We start from the raw sequence: 17,308 nt of genomic DNA on the forward strand, positions 1-17,308 counted from the left end.
AGACTTGATATTCTTATATTCTTCTGTGGATACACCTCATTCTTGTACACCAATCCTGTACATTAATCTTGTTTCCTCCAATTATCCCAACCCATTTGATCGGTGCCTTGCCCAACTTGGCCCAAATCGCCACCTTCGTCCTTCCCCATACACACTGTCTTTAAAGGGAACAGTACTGTTCACATTCTCATATAACCCTTACAACTTTGCTCTTTTCTCTTTGCTCTCGTGCAAACTCATCGGAGATCACCACGCAATAGTTGATGCTGGTAATCGAGCTTGCCTCGGTCCCTTGATCCTGTTCCCCTGATGGCAGACCCTACCCAAAAACTGTAAGACTATCCATACAGACTCAGTCGCGTATCTAGTCGCACAAATACTGAGACCTGCTTTAGCCCTTCCCCGCCAAATGTTCGCAGTCCGCTCTCGTCAGGCAGCGGTAGCGGAACCCCGATATCATTCCAAACAAACGTGAATCGCTCCAAAACAAAACGCTGGGTGGAAGCGAAACAATATTCATATGATGGAGGTGACTGGGGTAGTGACGATGATGAAGAGGAGGAAGAGGAGGTGCCACCCGCAGTAACTCGGCCTCCCTATGCTACCCACAACACTGCCAGTTCCTCCGAGTTGTCATCGAGACGTTTGTCTGGCATCGGATTTGGAGCCGGAGCTAGTGAGCCGCATTTGGCTGATGGAAAAGGTAGGAGCTTTAGTGGAGGAGACCAAAAGCCCCTTCCCTTTGTAAGGCCGGCCGACCTCTATAAACGCATGCGCGAGGAGAAAGCGACACAGCAGTCTCCTATCCCTGGTGGCAATGATTCCAAGCCTGATGGGTTTGGGGTTCCACCTCAAACAAATCAACAGACCCCAGATTTGAGTTTACCGGAAGTCAAGCGCATGTCGAGCTTTGGTGCCGATTTCTTGGGTGGTGCAGAGTCCAACACGCCAAAGGATAGCCCTGCAGCTCAGGAGCCTTCTCTGCACCACAACCCCTCGGCGGGATTCAGATCGGTAGTGAACCAAGCCTTCGATGTCCCAGAAACTCCACAATCTACTACCACTAGTGTCACGCGGTCGAACAGTGATGGCACTTCGACAATCAGCCCTATCATGGGCGCTCGTACTATGACTGATGAAAGAACACCCACCATTCTCGAGGAGCCTAATGAGTCGGGGACTCCGAAGGCAACTACGAATGCGACTCCAGCGTTTAACCCTGGTCATCGCCGGGATCTGAGCCTTCCTAGTTCGGACAACAGTCCTTCAAGAAAACCTCAAGTCACAGATCAGGATACCCCAACGGCAGGCCGTGCAGAATTATCCTCCATTCCTCTCCTCCCAAATTTTTCACCAGAATCATCCGATGCGGGAATCTCTCCCCAAAAATCATCGATGCAACCATACACGAACAATGGGCAGGATATGCCTGCCCCTCTCAAGTTCGGAAGCGCATCGGGCGCTGACTCCTTCCATGGCGAAATCCCCACCATCATGGGAGCCGAAGAATCGCCACAAAATGCCGACAATGATCGTTTGAGGGAAGAGATTATCCGATCATTAAGCCGGGAAACCACCCCCATGGACGACCTGGAGCCCAGCGACCAACCTCAATCGCAAGCACCCGCACAGCCCGTTCCACACCAGACTATGCTTTCTGAAAGCCATCCAGACTGGGCTAGCCCACCTCCTTTGGCGTCTCAAGACCCTTATGCGACCAGTCAAGGTGCGACTGGGAACTCTTCATCCACAATCATTAGTCAGCCAAAGAAGCCCAAGTTAGAAAGACGATTCTCATGGGAATCCTCTGATTCGTCAGAACCAGAGCCGCCTCAAATGCCCGGCAGCTATTCCTCGCCCCCTCCTCTAGCCACATCGTTATCTATGCAAGAGCCTGAGCCTATACGTGAGGAGTCCGCTCCATTGGCGTCGGAGGTGTCGCATGACCCGATTGCTTCTGGAGATGAAGGGTGCACTACCCAGCGTGCCGTGGAAAGACCTCGACTTTCGATTGTTCCACCTATCCCAGAGAACCTTACACCACCGGAGCAAGTTATGGGACCAGGAGCCACGCCACCTCCACAACTTCAAGTGACTTCTAACGCCGGCAGCACATCTCTCGATGAGTCTAAACTTTTGGGATTCCGTGACATTCTCGGTATCACATCTATCAACCAGCGTATCAAGTCTTTCGAGCACACCCGCGACCAGTTCGCCACCATTGACACCGGTTTGAATCATTGGCTACAGTTCACGGTTCACCATCATCCCGAGCATGCCGACGTGGTCCGACAGAGCCAGAATCTCTCCCCTACCGTGCCACCATCAGATGCTTCCCGCAGCAGATTCCCCAAGTTGGGCACTCTTTCAAATCTCAGTTCCTTGAACGACGGTACTACGACTGGCGCCACTCATATGAGACGTCCGTCGGGCCATATCGGTACCGTGATGAACAAGGATAAAGTCGGGGAGAAAGGAAAGGAGCTCCTCCATACTGCGGGAGCGTTTAGTGGCAAGGCAACTGGGGCAGCCAAGGGACTATTTGCTAAGGGCAGAAGCAGGTTCCGACCCAGTGGAAGCTCTGAGAAGGTAGATATCTGATTTTTCTTCGTCTGAGCGAGTTGTTTACTTGGGTAAGCGCGGCGCAGGCCGTCGCTTTGATGTTTCCCTTTACATATTGCTGCATTACTTCACTTATCTGGATACCACGATGTAATTCCGAGCACTTCTTTTTGGCATTGAGCTCTAGAATGAGACACGATTGATGCATCCGCCATTTTTCTACAATCTAACGCCCCGCCCTTATTTGTTTATATTCTGATGTTGGTAATGTTGTAGGTTCAGTCAACTCAAACTGCTTCTCGCCGCAGCTTTCAGTTCTCATTCCCTTCGGGGTCGGGTGAAGCATCTGGTAGCTCTTCTCTACGAAACTCTGTCACCTTTGGCGGCTTGCCCATCTTCAAATCCGAGCGAACAGGGCTCAACTCTGATTCTGATCCACCAGGGGTCAGTCTCTGCCTAGATCATCCACAGGATGAACACGATGCCCGCAAACCTATCAAGGCGACCCAATCGGGGAATAACGACCTGTCGCACAACCGTGTTGGCAAAACAACTGTGCAACCAAAGCAATTGTCATCTCCCAACGGTGTCCCTCCTCAACCTGAAGTTCCGGGGAAGTCTGCCTTTGCTGGAGATTTGGAGCAAGAGATGATAGCTGCGCTAGGCCTTTCACCCACAGATTCTCATCCTCAAAGGGCGGCAAGTACCCCAATGGCGTTGAATGCCCTCAGCCAAGTAAATGGCGGGAAACAGCAATGTACAGAGCCACTGCTACAGCCGGGAGGAAACACGACTAGCAATCAACCCGATGCTGAAGCGCCAGTGAAGAAAGCCCCACTTGCAAAAAAGAGCTTGCCAGTCATTCCTGATGAACCTTTCCACATCCCTTTCCCGATTATGAACAGCCAGAAACATCGACCAAGCAAGTCTACACCAGAGATTGTTGCTCCGTCAATCCGTCCAGTGCTTGATGAAAGCCCTAAACCTCCTTCGCCTCCTCCCAAGGATACTAATAATGGGCTTGCACCTCGCCAGGATCATAGACGTCATTTCTCTGTCTCAACACTTGGAGCTGATGAGCAGCCCGGACGTACATCTAATGAGGAACTCGACAGGGACCCCCCTTCTCCTTTGCAAGAGACAGCAAACGAGGTAGCACCAGAACCAGGGTATGAAGACAAGGCTGAGAGTTCTATGGATGACCCTCCTGGTAGCTCCCACTCATCTGTTCGAGGGAAGAAAAGGAGGTCTTTCATACCTTTCTATCCATCGGGGTCCTCAGAGTTCACCAGCTCTGCTGAGGTCCTCGAATCCAAAAGAAAATCGATCAGCGGCCTACCTCCATCCGCTCCAGATTTCCGTAGCCCCTTGAGAAATGAAGTCAGGTACTCGCCGGGAACCCGAAGCAGCATGCTAAGCTTTGGTAGCTTCGGAAAGCAAAGCGTCAATGGTAAAGGAACTCGCCCGTCCACGCCTGCTAACGGTCTTTCGCAACCTTCGGAATCCGGTTCTCCTGCAGAGAATGGGGAGTCGACTATTGGAAAACTCAAGGAGTTCGGGAGACGGAGACGCGCTTCAGTGGGAGATCTTCTCTCTGGTATTCAACTTCAAGGGTCTCAAGGCCCCCAGGGTCCCCCGGCAGCTCAGCGGAAACGAACATTCAGCAGGATTAGCGTATGTCAAGTCTAGGCGGTTCCTTTGGTTTCTTTTTCTAACTAAAAACAGGTGCTGTTTGGCCGGCAGGACTCTCAAGACCCGGAGAGAAAATCGGCCGCTCACACAAGAACAATTTCAGAGCAGCTACCGAACAAATATCTGCCGAAACGCCCGTCGACAAATGGAAATGTAAATGCTAGTTTCGGTTCACACGATACACCACCAATTATCAGCAATCCGTTTAAGGAAAAGCCTTTACCAACCCAGCCCCCCCGAGCCCAGGGCACCTCCACCACCACCACCGAGCGACACAAACCTTCTACCGCGCGATGACCGTCAACGTGCCAGTATATCACTCCCATCCAGTTCGTCATCCAACTCCCTAGCGACCGGCCGATTTTACTCGCAGTTTCAGTCCGGATCCATGAACGAACCCCCCACCGGCTCTCGCCATCTCAGCCAGCCTCTCCCAGGTCATTCACGATCACCGTCGCCCATGTCCTTCCCGGATAGTAGAGCTGCGCATCCACCGTCACCGCTGGAGGGGTTACAAGGCAAGCGGATACATGAACTCCAGGAAGAGGAGCTGCGCAAGCAAGAAACCCAACAAGACCTAAACCAGGACTCGCAGCTAGGCACACTGAGCGAGACCCAGGAACAGGAGGAGCATGGCGAACACAAAGATCGCATGCACGGGGAGCACCTTCGACACGAACTATATGGGGAGATACCCGAGGCTCCGACAAACACACAGACCCACCCGGGACAACAACCCGAACTACAAGGCGATCTCAAGCAACAAAATCTGGCTCCTCAAGTCAGCATTCGATCCCGAAAGCCAATGGATTCGGACTCGGCATCCCAAGCCTCGGAGAACAACGCACCCCGCAGTATCGCTGTCTCCAACGCCTCCGCGATATCCACCCATCCTCATCGCAGTGAGAACGAGGCTCGTGTAGTCAACGACCCGCCTCAGCCAGTAGAGCTTGCCATCACCGCGGACGACTCCAGCGAGGAGATCGTCATGTCCCCCACGTCTTACCCCGGACAGGAGTGGACGCCCATGCATTTGTAGCATGTTTGATTAGAGCGCATATGATACCCAGTGTGTTTTTTACGGAGTTCTATCTTTATGCTTTTTCTTTCGTACGCATACGTGTACCCTAGTGTTCGAATATTTGTTCTTTTTTTCATAGACCTATCCTATATTTGCCATCTCTTTAATAATCTGATCATATTCATCTCCATTACAAGTCCCACAAATCCCTTGAAAGGAATGTACAGGAGCAGAGTCGGATGTTCGGATTTCCGATAGATAACTAGTAAGTGGATGTACATAATAGCATCGGAGAGTTCCTGAGTGGTTGAGATAACGAATCCCCCGCATTTACGAAGATATAAGCCCTGGGGATCAGGGATAAAGGACTAGAAAAGACCATTCTCTCATCTCATATACTTAAATACACACCTGTATACCTTCAAAATGAACCCTAACGAACCCCCTATCATAGATTTCACCCGTAAGCAGCGCCTCTAACATCCTATCATATACTCCAAGGATATCTAACCCTCACAACAGCCTTCTATGCCAATGATTCAACCAAAGAAGACCTCATCCACCAAATCCAACAAGCGTGTGAACAATTCGGCTTCTTCCAGCTAATCAACCACCCCATTCCAACCGAACTACAAACCGCAGTCCTCCAACACTCAAGTGAATTCTTCAACCTCCCATTAGAAACAAAAGAGAAATACAACCAATGTAATACACCTTCCCCCCCTCCCCTCTTCATCAATATCAAAAAGAAAAACATAGATAACTAACCCGCAAAGCCACCGGGGGTTTCAACCGCGGATACGAGCGTCTCCGCTCACAAAACTTCGAAAAACGCACAAAAGGCGACCTAAAAGAAGGCTTCTACCTCGGAAAAGACCTCCCCCTCGACGATGAATACGTCGTCCAACAACGCTTCGGTCAGGGTCCGAATAAGTATCCCTCCGAACTCACCGACGCGAAAGGCTTCCGTCGCATCATGGACGAGTACCACGACGCCATGATTGAGCTTGCCGTAGCCATCATGAAAGTTCTTGCGCGTACGCTGGGTCTAGATGAGGATGTTTTCGGAGATTTCTGCGATCATCCCGTCTCGATTCTGAGACTACTTCATTATCCGCCTCAGGAGGTTGATGCGTCGGGTCTTGAGAGAGGTTAGTAGCTCAAAAGAAAGGGGGGGGGAACCATGTGCTAGAATGTGTGAATGTGAATGAGCCGAGAACTAAGTCGAATACAGGGATCGGCGCACATACGGATTTCGGTGCTATCACCATGCTCCTGCAGGATGATACGGGCGGGTTACAGGTGTGGAATAACCTCTCGTCTGAATGGGTCGATGTGACACCTGTTCCTGGGGCGTATGTTGTTAATCTGGGGAATATGATGATGCACTGGACGAATAATCGGTACTTGTCGAATCTGCACCGGGTTATTAATACTAGTGGTAAGGAGCGGTTTAGTGTTCCTTTCTTCTTTTCTGGAAATCCGAATTATACTATCCGGTGTCTTCCTGGTTGTGAGGATCCCAAGGAGGGAGCTAGATATCCCCCGATCACCGTCCATGAGTGGATGGTGGGGAGGTATGCGGATACTTATGGGACTTCGGATGGGAAGGCTATTGGGGAGATGCGTCAGGAGCCTGGAGATGCGTAATTGAATAAGGAGTAGGAGTGGTTGATATATGAAATACTAGCTAGTTGGTAGTGTTTATACAAAAGCCTCACTACAAGACCCATACCACTCAATTCCCCTTAACAACCGCCCAATCAACCCACTTCGTGTCCCCAAAAACCTTCTGCGGAGTACTATACGTCTCAAACTCCTTCGATCCAAGAACAGAAGTAACCCCACCCTCAACACGAGCAGTCTCATTAACCCCGGGGCCATAAACCCGATACTCCGCCATAAGCGTAACACCTTTCTCGAACCTCGCAACACCATCAACAACCCAATCAATATACCCCTGCGGATCAATACTGCCGTCCTCATAAGACCGTGCAAAGATTGAGCGGTGCAGACTATTCCACGGCCGGCCAAGCGCACACGCGCCCTTGATATCAGCCGCGACGGAGGTGTTCGCCGCACGCACACTCGAGTCAACGATATACACACCGTACTTGTTCGGTGTTGTCGTGTTAGTCCCCTTCCAGGCAGTTATACCACCTCCACAGCCGCGGAGTTGCAGGGCGCTAGATTGGATCCAGGCTGTACCGAAGCCGTAGAGGAAGTCAGTTTGGCCGGCTAGGATGCTTTCGTAGAAGTAGGCATTTCCGAGTTTGCCTATGTAGACCTGTGGATGTTGGTAGTAGTTAGTAGAGGCTTTTTTTTTGGGGGGGACTGGGAGAAGAATAGTTCGAAGAACATACCGTATCCTGATACGAATAAAATCCACAATAATAAAACCCGCCATTAGCCCGACTAAGACTCAGCGCATGTGCCGGTCCGTCTGAGTACTCCGCCCAAGTATTATCAAAGTCGACGTTATACACGCGGAAATCTTTATTTCCGAATGGCGTATCGGCGGGCACGGGATACCCTGTCGGTCCTGAGCCTGTGAGACTCGATTCGAGCGTGGGGGCTACAACCAGCACGCTGGAGAAGACATTGTCGATGCTGCCGGTGCTGTCCCTGTTCCCTGCAGCCCAGGTGAGGCGCACGAGGTTGCGGGTTGCATCTTTTGGGGAGGTTGTTTGGCCCAGTAGGGTTATTGGGCCTGAGCGGGTTATGTTTACTTGTTCCGTGTAGGTTCCTTCTAGGATGAGGATTGTTTGGGGGGTTGCATCGTCCGGGAGGGAGTTTATGGCGGATTGGATGGTTTTGTGGGAGGCGTTTTTGGAGGTTGCGCTGACGATTAGGGTTCCTGGAGGACAATGGGTTCCAGTTGATTGGCAGGTTTGTCGGGAAATGGGGTGGATGGCGACGGCGTTGGCTCCTAGGGTGTGCAGGAGCAGACACAGTAGGGGGAGGATGGATGGGAGCATCGTGTTCGGTGGATGTGAGTGATTGCTCACGTCTGATGGGTACGGTCTATGGGGGTTTTACTGTTCTTTTATAGGACATTTGGAGAGAGGGGGTTGTATAGAAGTCACAGCCACTTGCGGCAGGAGACGGAAAATTAGAAGATTCATCCTGCGGGAGCAAAGCCTAATGCCAGGATAGGTTAGAAGTTGAGTGCATTTGTGGTATTTCTCTACTTCTCTATACTTGGCATTCACGGGGAAAGCTTGTCTCCACGAAATGGAAATTGGTCCGGGGAAAAAAGTATGGGGACGGAGAATTGGCTTCCACCTGTAAGCGTTGGGCAAGACCTCGAGGCACAATGCAGCCAATGTAGATCAACCGGGGCAGGAATAAGCAGGAATGAGTAAGAATATCGGACCAACCTTGGAAGAAGACTATGATATTATAGCATCCAACTACAATATGAGGACCTGTGAAAACGAAAATGACCACTTTGGCCTTGACCGCCCAGGTTTGTCATCCTGTCTCCTGTCTTTTCTTTCCGACTCTTTTCCCTGGCATCTATAAGTTCAACTATAAGTTCAACATTCAACTATAAGTTCAACACACCAAGGACCCGATTTTCGTGCATCAGCTGCAGCGCTGACAAACGTTGCGGAAGAACCTTGGAAGTTAGTACGTACTCTGTGCACATCTCCAGGGAGAATTCAATCATCTATAAACTATACACGCAGCTCAGGTTCAGGTAAAGCTGCAGAGCAAAAGAACAGGTGATCGAATAATGATACAAATATGCTGCAAAGTACTCTGTACTTTGATCCGAAACTAGTCTCTACGCTCGAAATAGTTCGGTTTAATAGGGGGCCTCCTTCGGAAACCTACCGAATCTCCGGTTGACTGTTGCGGCCCGTTGCCGCCCGTTACAATCATCGATGGGATCAATGGGATTCATAAACGATCTTTTTACGCGACTCACACTACCTGAGTAGACGCTTTTAGTAGCCGCGCTACGGAATTCTTCGATTACTCGGCGATATAACTCTACAATACTTCTGCGTCAGAAAGTGACCAGCGCCAAACCTCAGACATTATGTGGCCATGTCTCAACCATATACTCCACCTTCGTATTCGACAATAATCAAGCAATTTCTATTTTAATAGTCGACAATAATCAATCAACTTCTATTTTAGTATTCGACAATAATCAATCAGCTTAAAGGGAAGCCCAATCTCACTCTTATTAGAAACAGCGTTTACCACCCCCGTCTTGACAACTCTCACAACCACCCTAATCACCGTAAGTCTCTACACCAACACATACCTAGGTAAGGCACAAGGACAACAAAATAAGGCTCTATAGCTAAAACACTGGACTAAATTATATACATTCAGAGCAATCCATCACCACTACTTCACTCCATACATTGGAACCTTTTTAAAACATCAATTCTGAAGACGGCACAATGCTAGACTGGCTTCGAAAACTCTTTGGTGCCGACGAAGCTGCCATAGACCGGAGGAACCAGCAGGATCGAAGTCGGAAGCGAAGTGAACGGGTACGCGCGCGTGAACGAGAACTATCTTCACAAAGCCAGAGGCAGGAGTTGAAGAGTGGGAAGAGCGGAACTACCCCTGGCCATCAGAAAATGATTTTTAGTGATTGAAGGGCTCTACTTTTCCTTATTTGTTTTCTTTCCTGCTTTTGTATTTTTTTTTTTTTTTAACAGCCGGGGCTATATAATATAACTGTTACGAGGAAGAACTACGTGGTGCACGTCGAAGTGCGTGGTGGTGAGATTGATATTAGGTAGTTAAAGTTAAGCTACAGATGCTAAGAAAGAGACTAAGAAATCCGACAATAATACAACCTTAGGTAGGGCGGTGGGAGAGGGGTGTATAGCGTCGATGGTGTACTATCACTTTATAGATTTGAAGGCCCGCGGAATCACAGACGAAAAGTCGCACCAGCAGAGGGAGACCGAGAGTCTGGGGTTTACAATGGAGAGCTTACAATTGAAGTTACAAAGAACAGAAATGATTAGAATCCCTTAGATTGACTAAGTGCCACTATTAACGACATACATACACGTAGAGAATAAAAACATGACTCTAGCAACTCGAAAGCAAACCACAGCCAAGGGGTAAATGAAACACACAAAGTCTATAATACGGGTAAAAGGAAGCACAAAAAAGTCGGAACTCGACTCTGCACACTCCCACGGCATGCATGTTCAAGTAGGTGGCACGGCAAAATTTGCGGGTAATCGCAGGGAGATAAAGAAATTAGACCTCGAATCAGTAACGAGTTGCAAAAAAGCTAAGAAACGAGCATTTACTCGTTGTCCTCGATCTCCTCGGCGCGGGCACCGAGAGTGTAACGAGTCTTTCCTTCCGAGTCGTGCTCCATCTCGATAGCAAGCTTGGAAAGGTGAGCGATCATGTTCTCGATCTTGGTGTCGGCCTTGGAGCGGGTCTTGCGGCCAAGGTTGTCGAGACCGGGAACGATGGTCAGGAGGTAGTACACAACGGCGATGATGACAGTCACACCGATGGAGTAGGCCCAGATGACAACGACGGTGACAATGTCGACATCGTTGTTCACGGAGAAGTTGGGGCCAGCAGGGTCACGGGGAGAGGTCTGCTTCCAGTCGGGTGCGAGCCAGCCGAAGACACAGAACAAGGTAGCGAGAACATCGACGATGAAGATGGCAATAACCAACTGCCACGAGGGCCAGGTCTTTCCACCACGGGTAACGAAGATGAGCCAGTTCTCAGTCAGAGCAATCTCGAGGAAGAGAATCTCCTGGGGGAACCGAAGTTCTGGATGATACCACCGTTCTCAAGGAAGAGAGTGGCACGGATAATCCAGGTAGCGGCAGCGAGCAGGACTCCAAGAACGACAGAGATAACCCAGATCTTAGGCAGCTGCCACTCGACGGGGCGGGCTTCGAAGTGAGCGTTATCGTAGGCAACGGCGATGGTGGCAAGATCAGCGAACAAGGCGATGAAGACAATGAGGGAAGAGTCAACAGTCTCGTTGATGATGATCATGGAGGTAACCAGGTAGATCTCGAGGTGGAGACACAGAGCAATACGGTACTGGATGTAAGCCTTCATACGCTGGAAAATCTGGCGGGCAAGCTTGATAGCATCGACGATGGTGGAGAGACCGGGGGCGAGGAAGACAATATCGGCGGCAGCCTGGGCAGCCTCAGTGGAACCTTCGACGGCAATACCACAATCGGCCTTCTTGAGAGAGGGAGCATCGTTGACACCGTCACCAGTCATGGCAGTCAAGTGACCACGCTGCTGGAGCATCTCGACGACCTGGTACTTGTGCTCGGGGAAGACTTCAGCGAAACCATCAGCCTTCTCGACAAGGTCGTGCTGGGCGGAACCAGCGAGACCACCGTGGATCAGACGCTCAGAGTTGTAAACCTTGGTACCGAGGGCAAGCATCTTGCAAGTCTCCTTAGCGATGGAGATAGCATCACCAGTAAGCATCTTGACGGAGAGACCGAGAACCTGGGCCTCAGCGATGGTGTGGGCGGTATCCTCACGGGGGGGATCGAACATGGGGTACATGCCCAGAAGCTGCCAGGGCTCACCCTCCTTCTGGACGGCAACACCAAGGGAACGGAAACCACGGCGAGCGAACTCGGTGACCTTCTCACGGTAGAGAACGGCCTCCTCCTGGGAGCATTCGGACATGTTGAGGATAGCCTTGGGGGCACCCTTGGCACAGATGTAGCGGACACCGTCGCAGGTACAGACAGTGGTGATGCGCTTGGAGACGGGGTCGAAAGGAGTGTACTTCTCGGTGATCCAGTTGCGGGAAAGGATCTCACGGGCCTTGGGGTAGCGACGGAGGGTAAGGACGGTGACCTTATCGATGGGGTCGAGGTTCTTGATGTTGTGGGAAGAGGCAATAGCAGCGACGGCCATCATCCAGTTGACATCAACACCCTCAGAGACGTAGGGCTCACGGATGGAGAGCTGGTTGGCAGTGAGAGTACCGGTCTTGTCAGAGCAGAGAATATCGACACCAGCGAGGGACTCGATGGCAGTGAGCTTCTGGACGATAGCCTTCTGCTCGGCGAGGTAGGCGGCACCGACAGCGAGGGTGGTGGTAGTGACAACGGGGAGACCGACGGGAACACCGATAATCAGAAGAATCAGGGTGTAGTGAAGCAGGTTGTTGTCGTTGTCCTCGGGGGTAGCGATCTTCAAGTGACGGAAGAAACCACCAATCCAGGCGGCGAGAATCCAGAACATGACGAGAACGAGCAGAGAAGTACCGATGTTGTCCATGACAGCCTTGAAGTGACCGGAGTCCTGGGCACCCTGGACAAGGGCGGCAGTGCGACCGACGAAGGAGTGACGGGCAGTAGCAGTGACAATACCGTAGGCCTTGCCGCGCTTGCAACCGGTGGTGTAGTAACAGACATCAGCCATGTACTTGTCGACAGCGAGAGATTCACCAGTGATAGCGGACTGATCACAAGCAATGAGAGAGACACCCTGGTGGGTCTCACCCTCATCATCGTCATCATCACCGTGCTTCTCCTTGAGGTCGTCGGAGGTGGCGTTGGCGAGGTACTCCTTGTAGTTCTCGAACATCTCGGGCTTGGAGTAGTCACAGATCAGGCGAACATCGGCAGGGATGACAGTACCCTCCTCGACGATAACAATATCACCAGCAACGAGCTCACGGGCGAGAATCTCCTCCTCCTGGCCGTTACGGACAACGATAGCACGCATAGCGATATCACCCTTGAGAGAAGCAACGACATCGGCAGCCTGCTTCTCCTGGTACCAACCGACGAGAGCGTTAAGCAAAAGAATACCACAGATAACACCAAGATCGATCCAGTCACGCAGACCGGCAGCGAGGAGGACAGCGAGTTCCATAACTATTCGGAGTAAAAAAGAGCCATGTTAGTGACCAATTGGCACAAGACGCGTCAATGAGACGTATGTCGAGGCCACTTACCATAGAGAATGGGACCACGGAAGTAACCAATGAACTGGAGGAAGATGTTGGTCTTCTCAGTAACCAGCTCGTTCCAGCCGGTCTTCTTGCGACGAGGCTCAATGTCGGCAGAGCTCAGACCACTGCGAAGGTCGGTCTGGAGCCACTCATCGGGGGTAACGAAACCATCTTGGACACCACCGGCACCACCACCACCGAACTTCCACCAGGGCTTCTTCTTCTCGGAGCCAGTGCTCAGAGCACCAGCGCTGGAAGTAGAGCCACGGCGGTTGGCCTGGGCAGTCGAGATGTAGCGGTTGAGAGCAGAGTACTCGTCGAGATTGCTCTCGTCACCAGCCTCACGGGTGTGACGCTCACCATTTTCGACGTCAACAGCATAGGAAATTCTCCGCTCCGCCATTGTTGTTGATTCGGCTCACACAGCCTTGGAACCCAACGATATGAGTGAAAACAACGAAATGACGATATGACAGAGTCGGAACAGATCCTATGTAAAGAGAGGAAAAGAGAAAAACAAGATGAGTGAAGGAAGGTCTGTTTTATAATGGATTACCGGGGGGGGTCAAAAGAGGGAACCGGAGTGGGTAGGTGGATAATGAGAGAAAAGAGTGAGGGAAATAAAAAAAATAAAAAAATAAAATTGAAATTCAAAAATTGAAATTCCGGGAATTAAAAAAATACAATAATGAAAAATATTAAAATAAATAAATAAAATGGAGAGAAAGGTATTTTGCCTGAAATCCCGTGTTTGTCATTTTGAGGGGGAATACTTGTGAAAATGGTTGCTGGGGAAGGTATAAGCTAGGTACTCTTTGATCCGCTCATCAGTCATTCTTTCGGGCCATTTTGACTTTTAGGTGTTTTGCAGTGTATTATTATGTATCTTTGGTATCTTATTTCCATTTTTCCTTCCCCTTGTAGTTTACCCTGTTTGTTTTCTTGGTTGTTACCAGACTTTACCCCTTGCCCTACCGTAAAAGCTCCAACCGGACACCCGGCTGCAGCCAGTTATGTCCAAGGTACAGTACATTGAGTGGAGTCAAGGCCGCGTTCGGGTTAGTACCAAAACAATGAAAAAACCAGATACCGATACCACTCTCCCTCTGGAGGTCTCTGCTACCGGCACTGAGCTGCCGAGTTGGCCTCCACAGACATCACTCTCGTATGAATCGGTACGAAATTTTACACCACTTTCTATGCCTTAGCCGATGTGCCCCAGTTCTAACTATGCGCGATTTTTGTGTCTGGGGTCATTTGCGGTCCTTACTGTGCCCCGAGACCCCAAGACATAAAATAAACTAAACTAATGGAATTGGCACTGCGAGTTGTGTTCCAATTTGCAATTAGCTGGTTCGCTGTACCTTGAACGGAGAATTCACGGCATGGCGAAAAAACAAAAAAAGGAATAGAGAGGAATGCCCTTGCAGGAGAATGTTCCTATATTCTGCGACATGATCCGAGATAGTCCCAAGATAGTCTCTTGATACGGGTACGCTTTCATTTCATTAGACGTCCTACTGATACTCTCCCTACAACATACATATGCTTCACTTTTCCCTCGCCCATATCCGGCTTTTACACTAAACTGAAGTAATTAAAATGCCACAGTGCCCACGGTGACGACAGTATCGCATGGCCGTCACACCCAAACCATTTTAAACATAGCAAGGGGTCCGGAAGCGGTTGACAGAATATGATTTTTTTATTATTGATATGTATGCCAATGCTATTGGAAGCATGCCGAGAGCCCAGTGAAGATTACCTTGTTACCAAGTAAAATTCAATTATCGACCTTTATTTACCATTATGTCATCTGTTAGCTAATTTGTTCCCGGGGTTTCGTTCAACTCTGGTATCAATACGCACTCGGTCTTTTATTTCCACCGCCCTCGCTGAAGCTGCCTCCTTCGTACCTTTGCCCACAAGTCGATCCTTGCCCTCGTGGAGAGTGTCCCCAGGAGCGTCATTTAATTCGGTGCTCCTCACTGGTCGGCATGGCCGTGAAAGTCCCCGCCCATTAACATCTAGTAATAACCGGGCGGCTTTGATCAAATCACCGGGTGCAGACACCGTCCGATGATTTCATCGCTGTTGATCGCCGACGCTGTTCCCAAGCATTGACTCAAATATGGTCTGTACGGAGTTCGGAACACTTTGTACAGCCGGGATGCTTCATGGTCTCTCAAGTGGCAATCTTTCTGGCTTGTCTATGTTGTAAAAGATGGCGAAATGGCCGAGTTGGGAGTGCATCAACAAGGCTAATTCCGATGCTACTTCATGAATAGATTGGTAGTTTTAATTATGATAGACTGTTATTACCCTCCCGGCCAGCACACAGCTCCATTGATCGTCTGACAGTGTGCATGACCAAAAAGGGAAAAATAAAATCGTCTTTGCTCCAACAGGAAACCCAGTTCGCGATGCCATAACCCCGTTGCCCGAGTGCAGGCAAATCCTCGACAAAGCACAGGGATCACTGAATGCATATTATCGGGGGTGATCCGCGACCGAACCTTCTATCGATCACATCAAGCTTCTCGGTGCATACAACATAATAAGGCTGAAGGCGATTGGATGGAATCCTCGTTTTCGAATCACAATGTAGCCCAAAAAGTATGTGCTCAATTAGGACAGTCAGTCCAGTCAATCACAACTTCTCACGGCATGTCGGCGAATTTCCTAGACTTTTAAAAGATGCACCCGCACACCCCGGCTTTCCGGTGAGTGCCCTTGGCAAAGTCTTCCCCAGAAGACCAAACTCCTTAGGGCCGGGGTTTCCCTCGATCGTGCACGCGCCGTTGGCGATGAACAACGGCGCGGGAGAGACGAGATCCTATTATGCCCGAGTCTATGCGATCTAGACAAAATCCCTCTCGTTCTCGTCCTGTCTGTACATCGTACAATATGGAGGATGGAGGCGCTATTGTCGATCGATTATAGGTGGCTTGCGATAATCACTCAAACAACCCTGTCGGTCTTCCCGTCCCTTGGGGGTACTTTGTACGGAGTACAACATATACTTCAAGCAAAAGGCGCTTTCCGCGGCAGGTGTGCCGTTCACGATGCGAACCAATTGCGGGCAACTGAACGAGCGGAAATTATGGAGCTCCCGAGTCTGGCCAGGATAATATATATCAAATAGATAATTACCTTCCACTATAGAACTTTACGCTGTAGGAGCTGTTGCTTTTCTAGCAAAAGAGGAGATATGAAAGATAATTTCCACTTTCTCTAGCCTGCTGTCGTCACTCTGGAGCCCTCTGGCTCATATCTTTCCATATCACCCAAAGGAATAGTTACAAAGACAGATAGCTCTTAGCCCAAACTCTTTCGGGAAGCCGGCCGCGAGTGGAGTCTGAAATCCGTAACTGGCCCCTATTCGATGCAACGCCTGCGCTTCGTCCTCCTGCAGCCCCGTGCGAGAAAAAAAACCAAAAGGAAATGAAAATTGAAAAAAGATAAAAAGTCCAATTGAGTTACGATCACTCCGGGGGATTCTCGCCGTTTAGCCTTTCAATAACACACGTCAGCCAAGCCCGGACGGCAAGTGCACGATCCTGGGGATGGACAATCCTCAACGCCGCCGAGGTCACTGGGAGTTACTGGATAGAGCAGCGAATTTTCCTTTGATGGATCAGTTTGGACCAGGGCATCGGGCCATTGTTCTGATAAAAAAAATCGAAAATTCTGTCGGGCCCACGGCCTTTCAGAATCTCCAAAACCAAGGCGCATAAGTGGAGAGCTCTCTCTTTCGACCCCAATCGAATATGGAAAAATGGCTCGAAGGGGGCTATCGAAACGTCGAGAATTCCCTATGTATGTTGTATTGGGAAATTTTCCATTTTTTTCAGGGCCGCTTTTCTCTTTTCCAGGTTTCTCCCCCACGCTGCGACCCGTGGATCATGCTGTGGGACAATATCCGTCTCCGTACGAGGTAGATTATACTACTACTCCGTCCACACGTGCGCAATATCAAAATATCATGTCATGGAGTCGACAATCTATTTCGATTTGGAGAAATTGGCCGGAGTCACCGTAACCTCTCATTATTGCTGATCCTTTGGACTCCGTGCGGATACGGA

At 50.1% G+C, this 17,308-nt stretch overlaps 5 protein-coding genes across 5 annotated transcripts; 3 read left to right on the forward strand and 2 right to left on the reverse strand.

Annotated features, from left to right (window-relative positions):
• Positions 1-309: 309 nt before the first annotated feature.
• N7487_010359 (uncharacterized protein) lies at positions 310-4,551 on the forward strand (the record flags this gene model as incomplete). The annotated part of the gene is made up of 4 exons (XM_056878089.1): positions 310-332; positions 396-2,589; positions 2,839-4,236; positions 4,288-4,551. 4 exons carry the CDS (start codon positions 310-312, stop codon positions 4,549-4,551), a joined length of 3,879 nt encoding a protein of 1,292 aa, XP_056726669.1.
• Positions 4,552-4,642: 91 nt separating this feature from the next.
• Positions 4,643-5,293, forward strand: N7487_010360 (uncharacterized protein; the record flags this gene model as incomplete). The annotated part of the gene is made up of 1 exon (XM_056878090.1): positions 4,643-5,293. One exon carries the CDS (start codon positions 4,643-4,645, stop codon positions 5,291-5,293), a length of 651 nt encoding a protein of 216 aa, XP_056726670.1.
• A 1,720-nt stretch (positions 5,294-7,013) lies between these two features.
• On the reverse strand, positions 7,014-8,253 carry N7487_010361 (putative pectin methylesterase; the record flags this gene model as incomplete). The annotated part of the gene is made up of 2 exons (XM_056878091.1): positions 7,014-7,562; positions 7,639-8,253. The coding sequence occupies 2 exons, from the start codon at positions 8,251-8,253 to the stop codon at positions 7,014-7,016; spliced, it is 1,164 nt and encodes a 387-aa protein (XP_056726671.1).
• A 1,443-nt stretch (positions 8,254-9,696) lies between these two features.
• On the forward strand, positions 9,697-9,897 carry N7487_010362 (uncharacterized protein; the record flags this gene model as incomplete). The annotated part of the gene is made up of 1 exon (XM_056878092.1): positions 9,697-9,897. The coding sequence occupies one exon, from the start codon at positions 9,697-9,699 to the stop codon at positions 9,895-9,897; it is 201 nt and encodes a 66-aa protein (XP_056726672.1).
• A 668-nt stretch (positions 9,898-10,565) lies between these two features.
• On the reverse strand, positions 10,566-13,626 carry N7487_010363 (uncharacterized protein; the record flags this gene model as incomplete). The annotated part of the gene is given in 3 exon segments (XM_056878093.1): positions 10,566-11,053; positions 11,065-13,146; positions 13,227-13,626. 3 exon segments carry the CDS (start codon positions 13,624-13,626, stop codon positions 10,566-10,568), a joined length of 2,970 nt encoding a protein of 989 aa, XP_056726673.1.
• Positions 13,627-17,308: the final 3,682 nt, after the last annotated feature.

Source organism: Penicillium crustosum, assembly GCF_028827405.1.
Source record: "Penicillium crustosum strain IBT 35664 chromosome Unknown utg000004l_segment0_segment0, whole genome shotgun sequence".
In the NCBI taxonomy this organism is placed as follows: Eukaryota; Fungi; Ascomycota; class Eurotiomycetes; order Eurotiales; family Aspergillaceae; genus Penicillium; species Penicillium crustosum.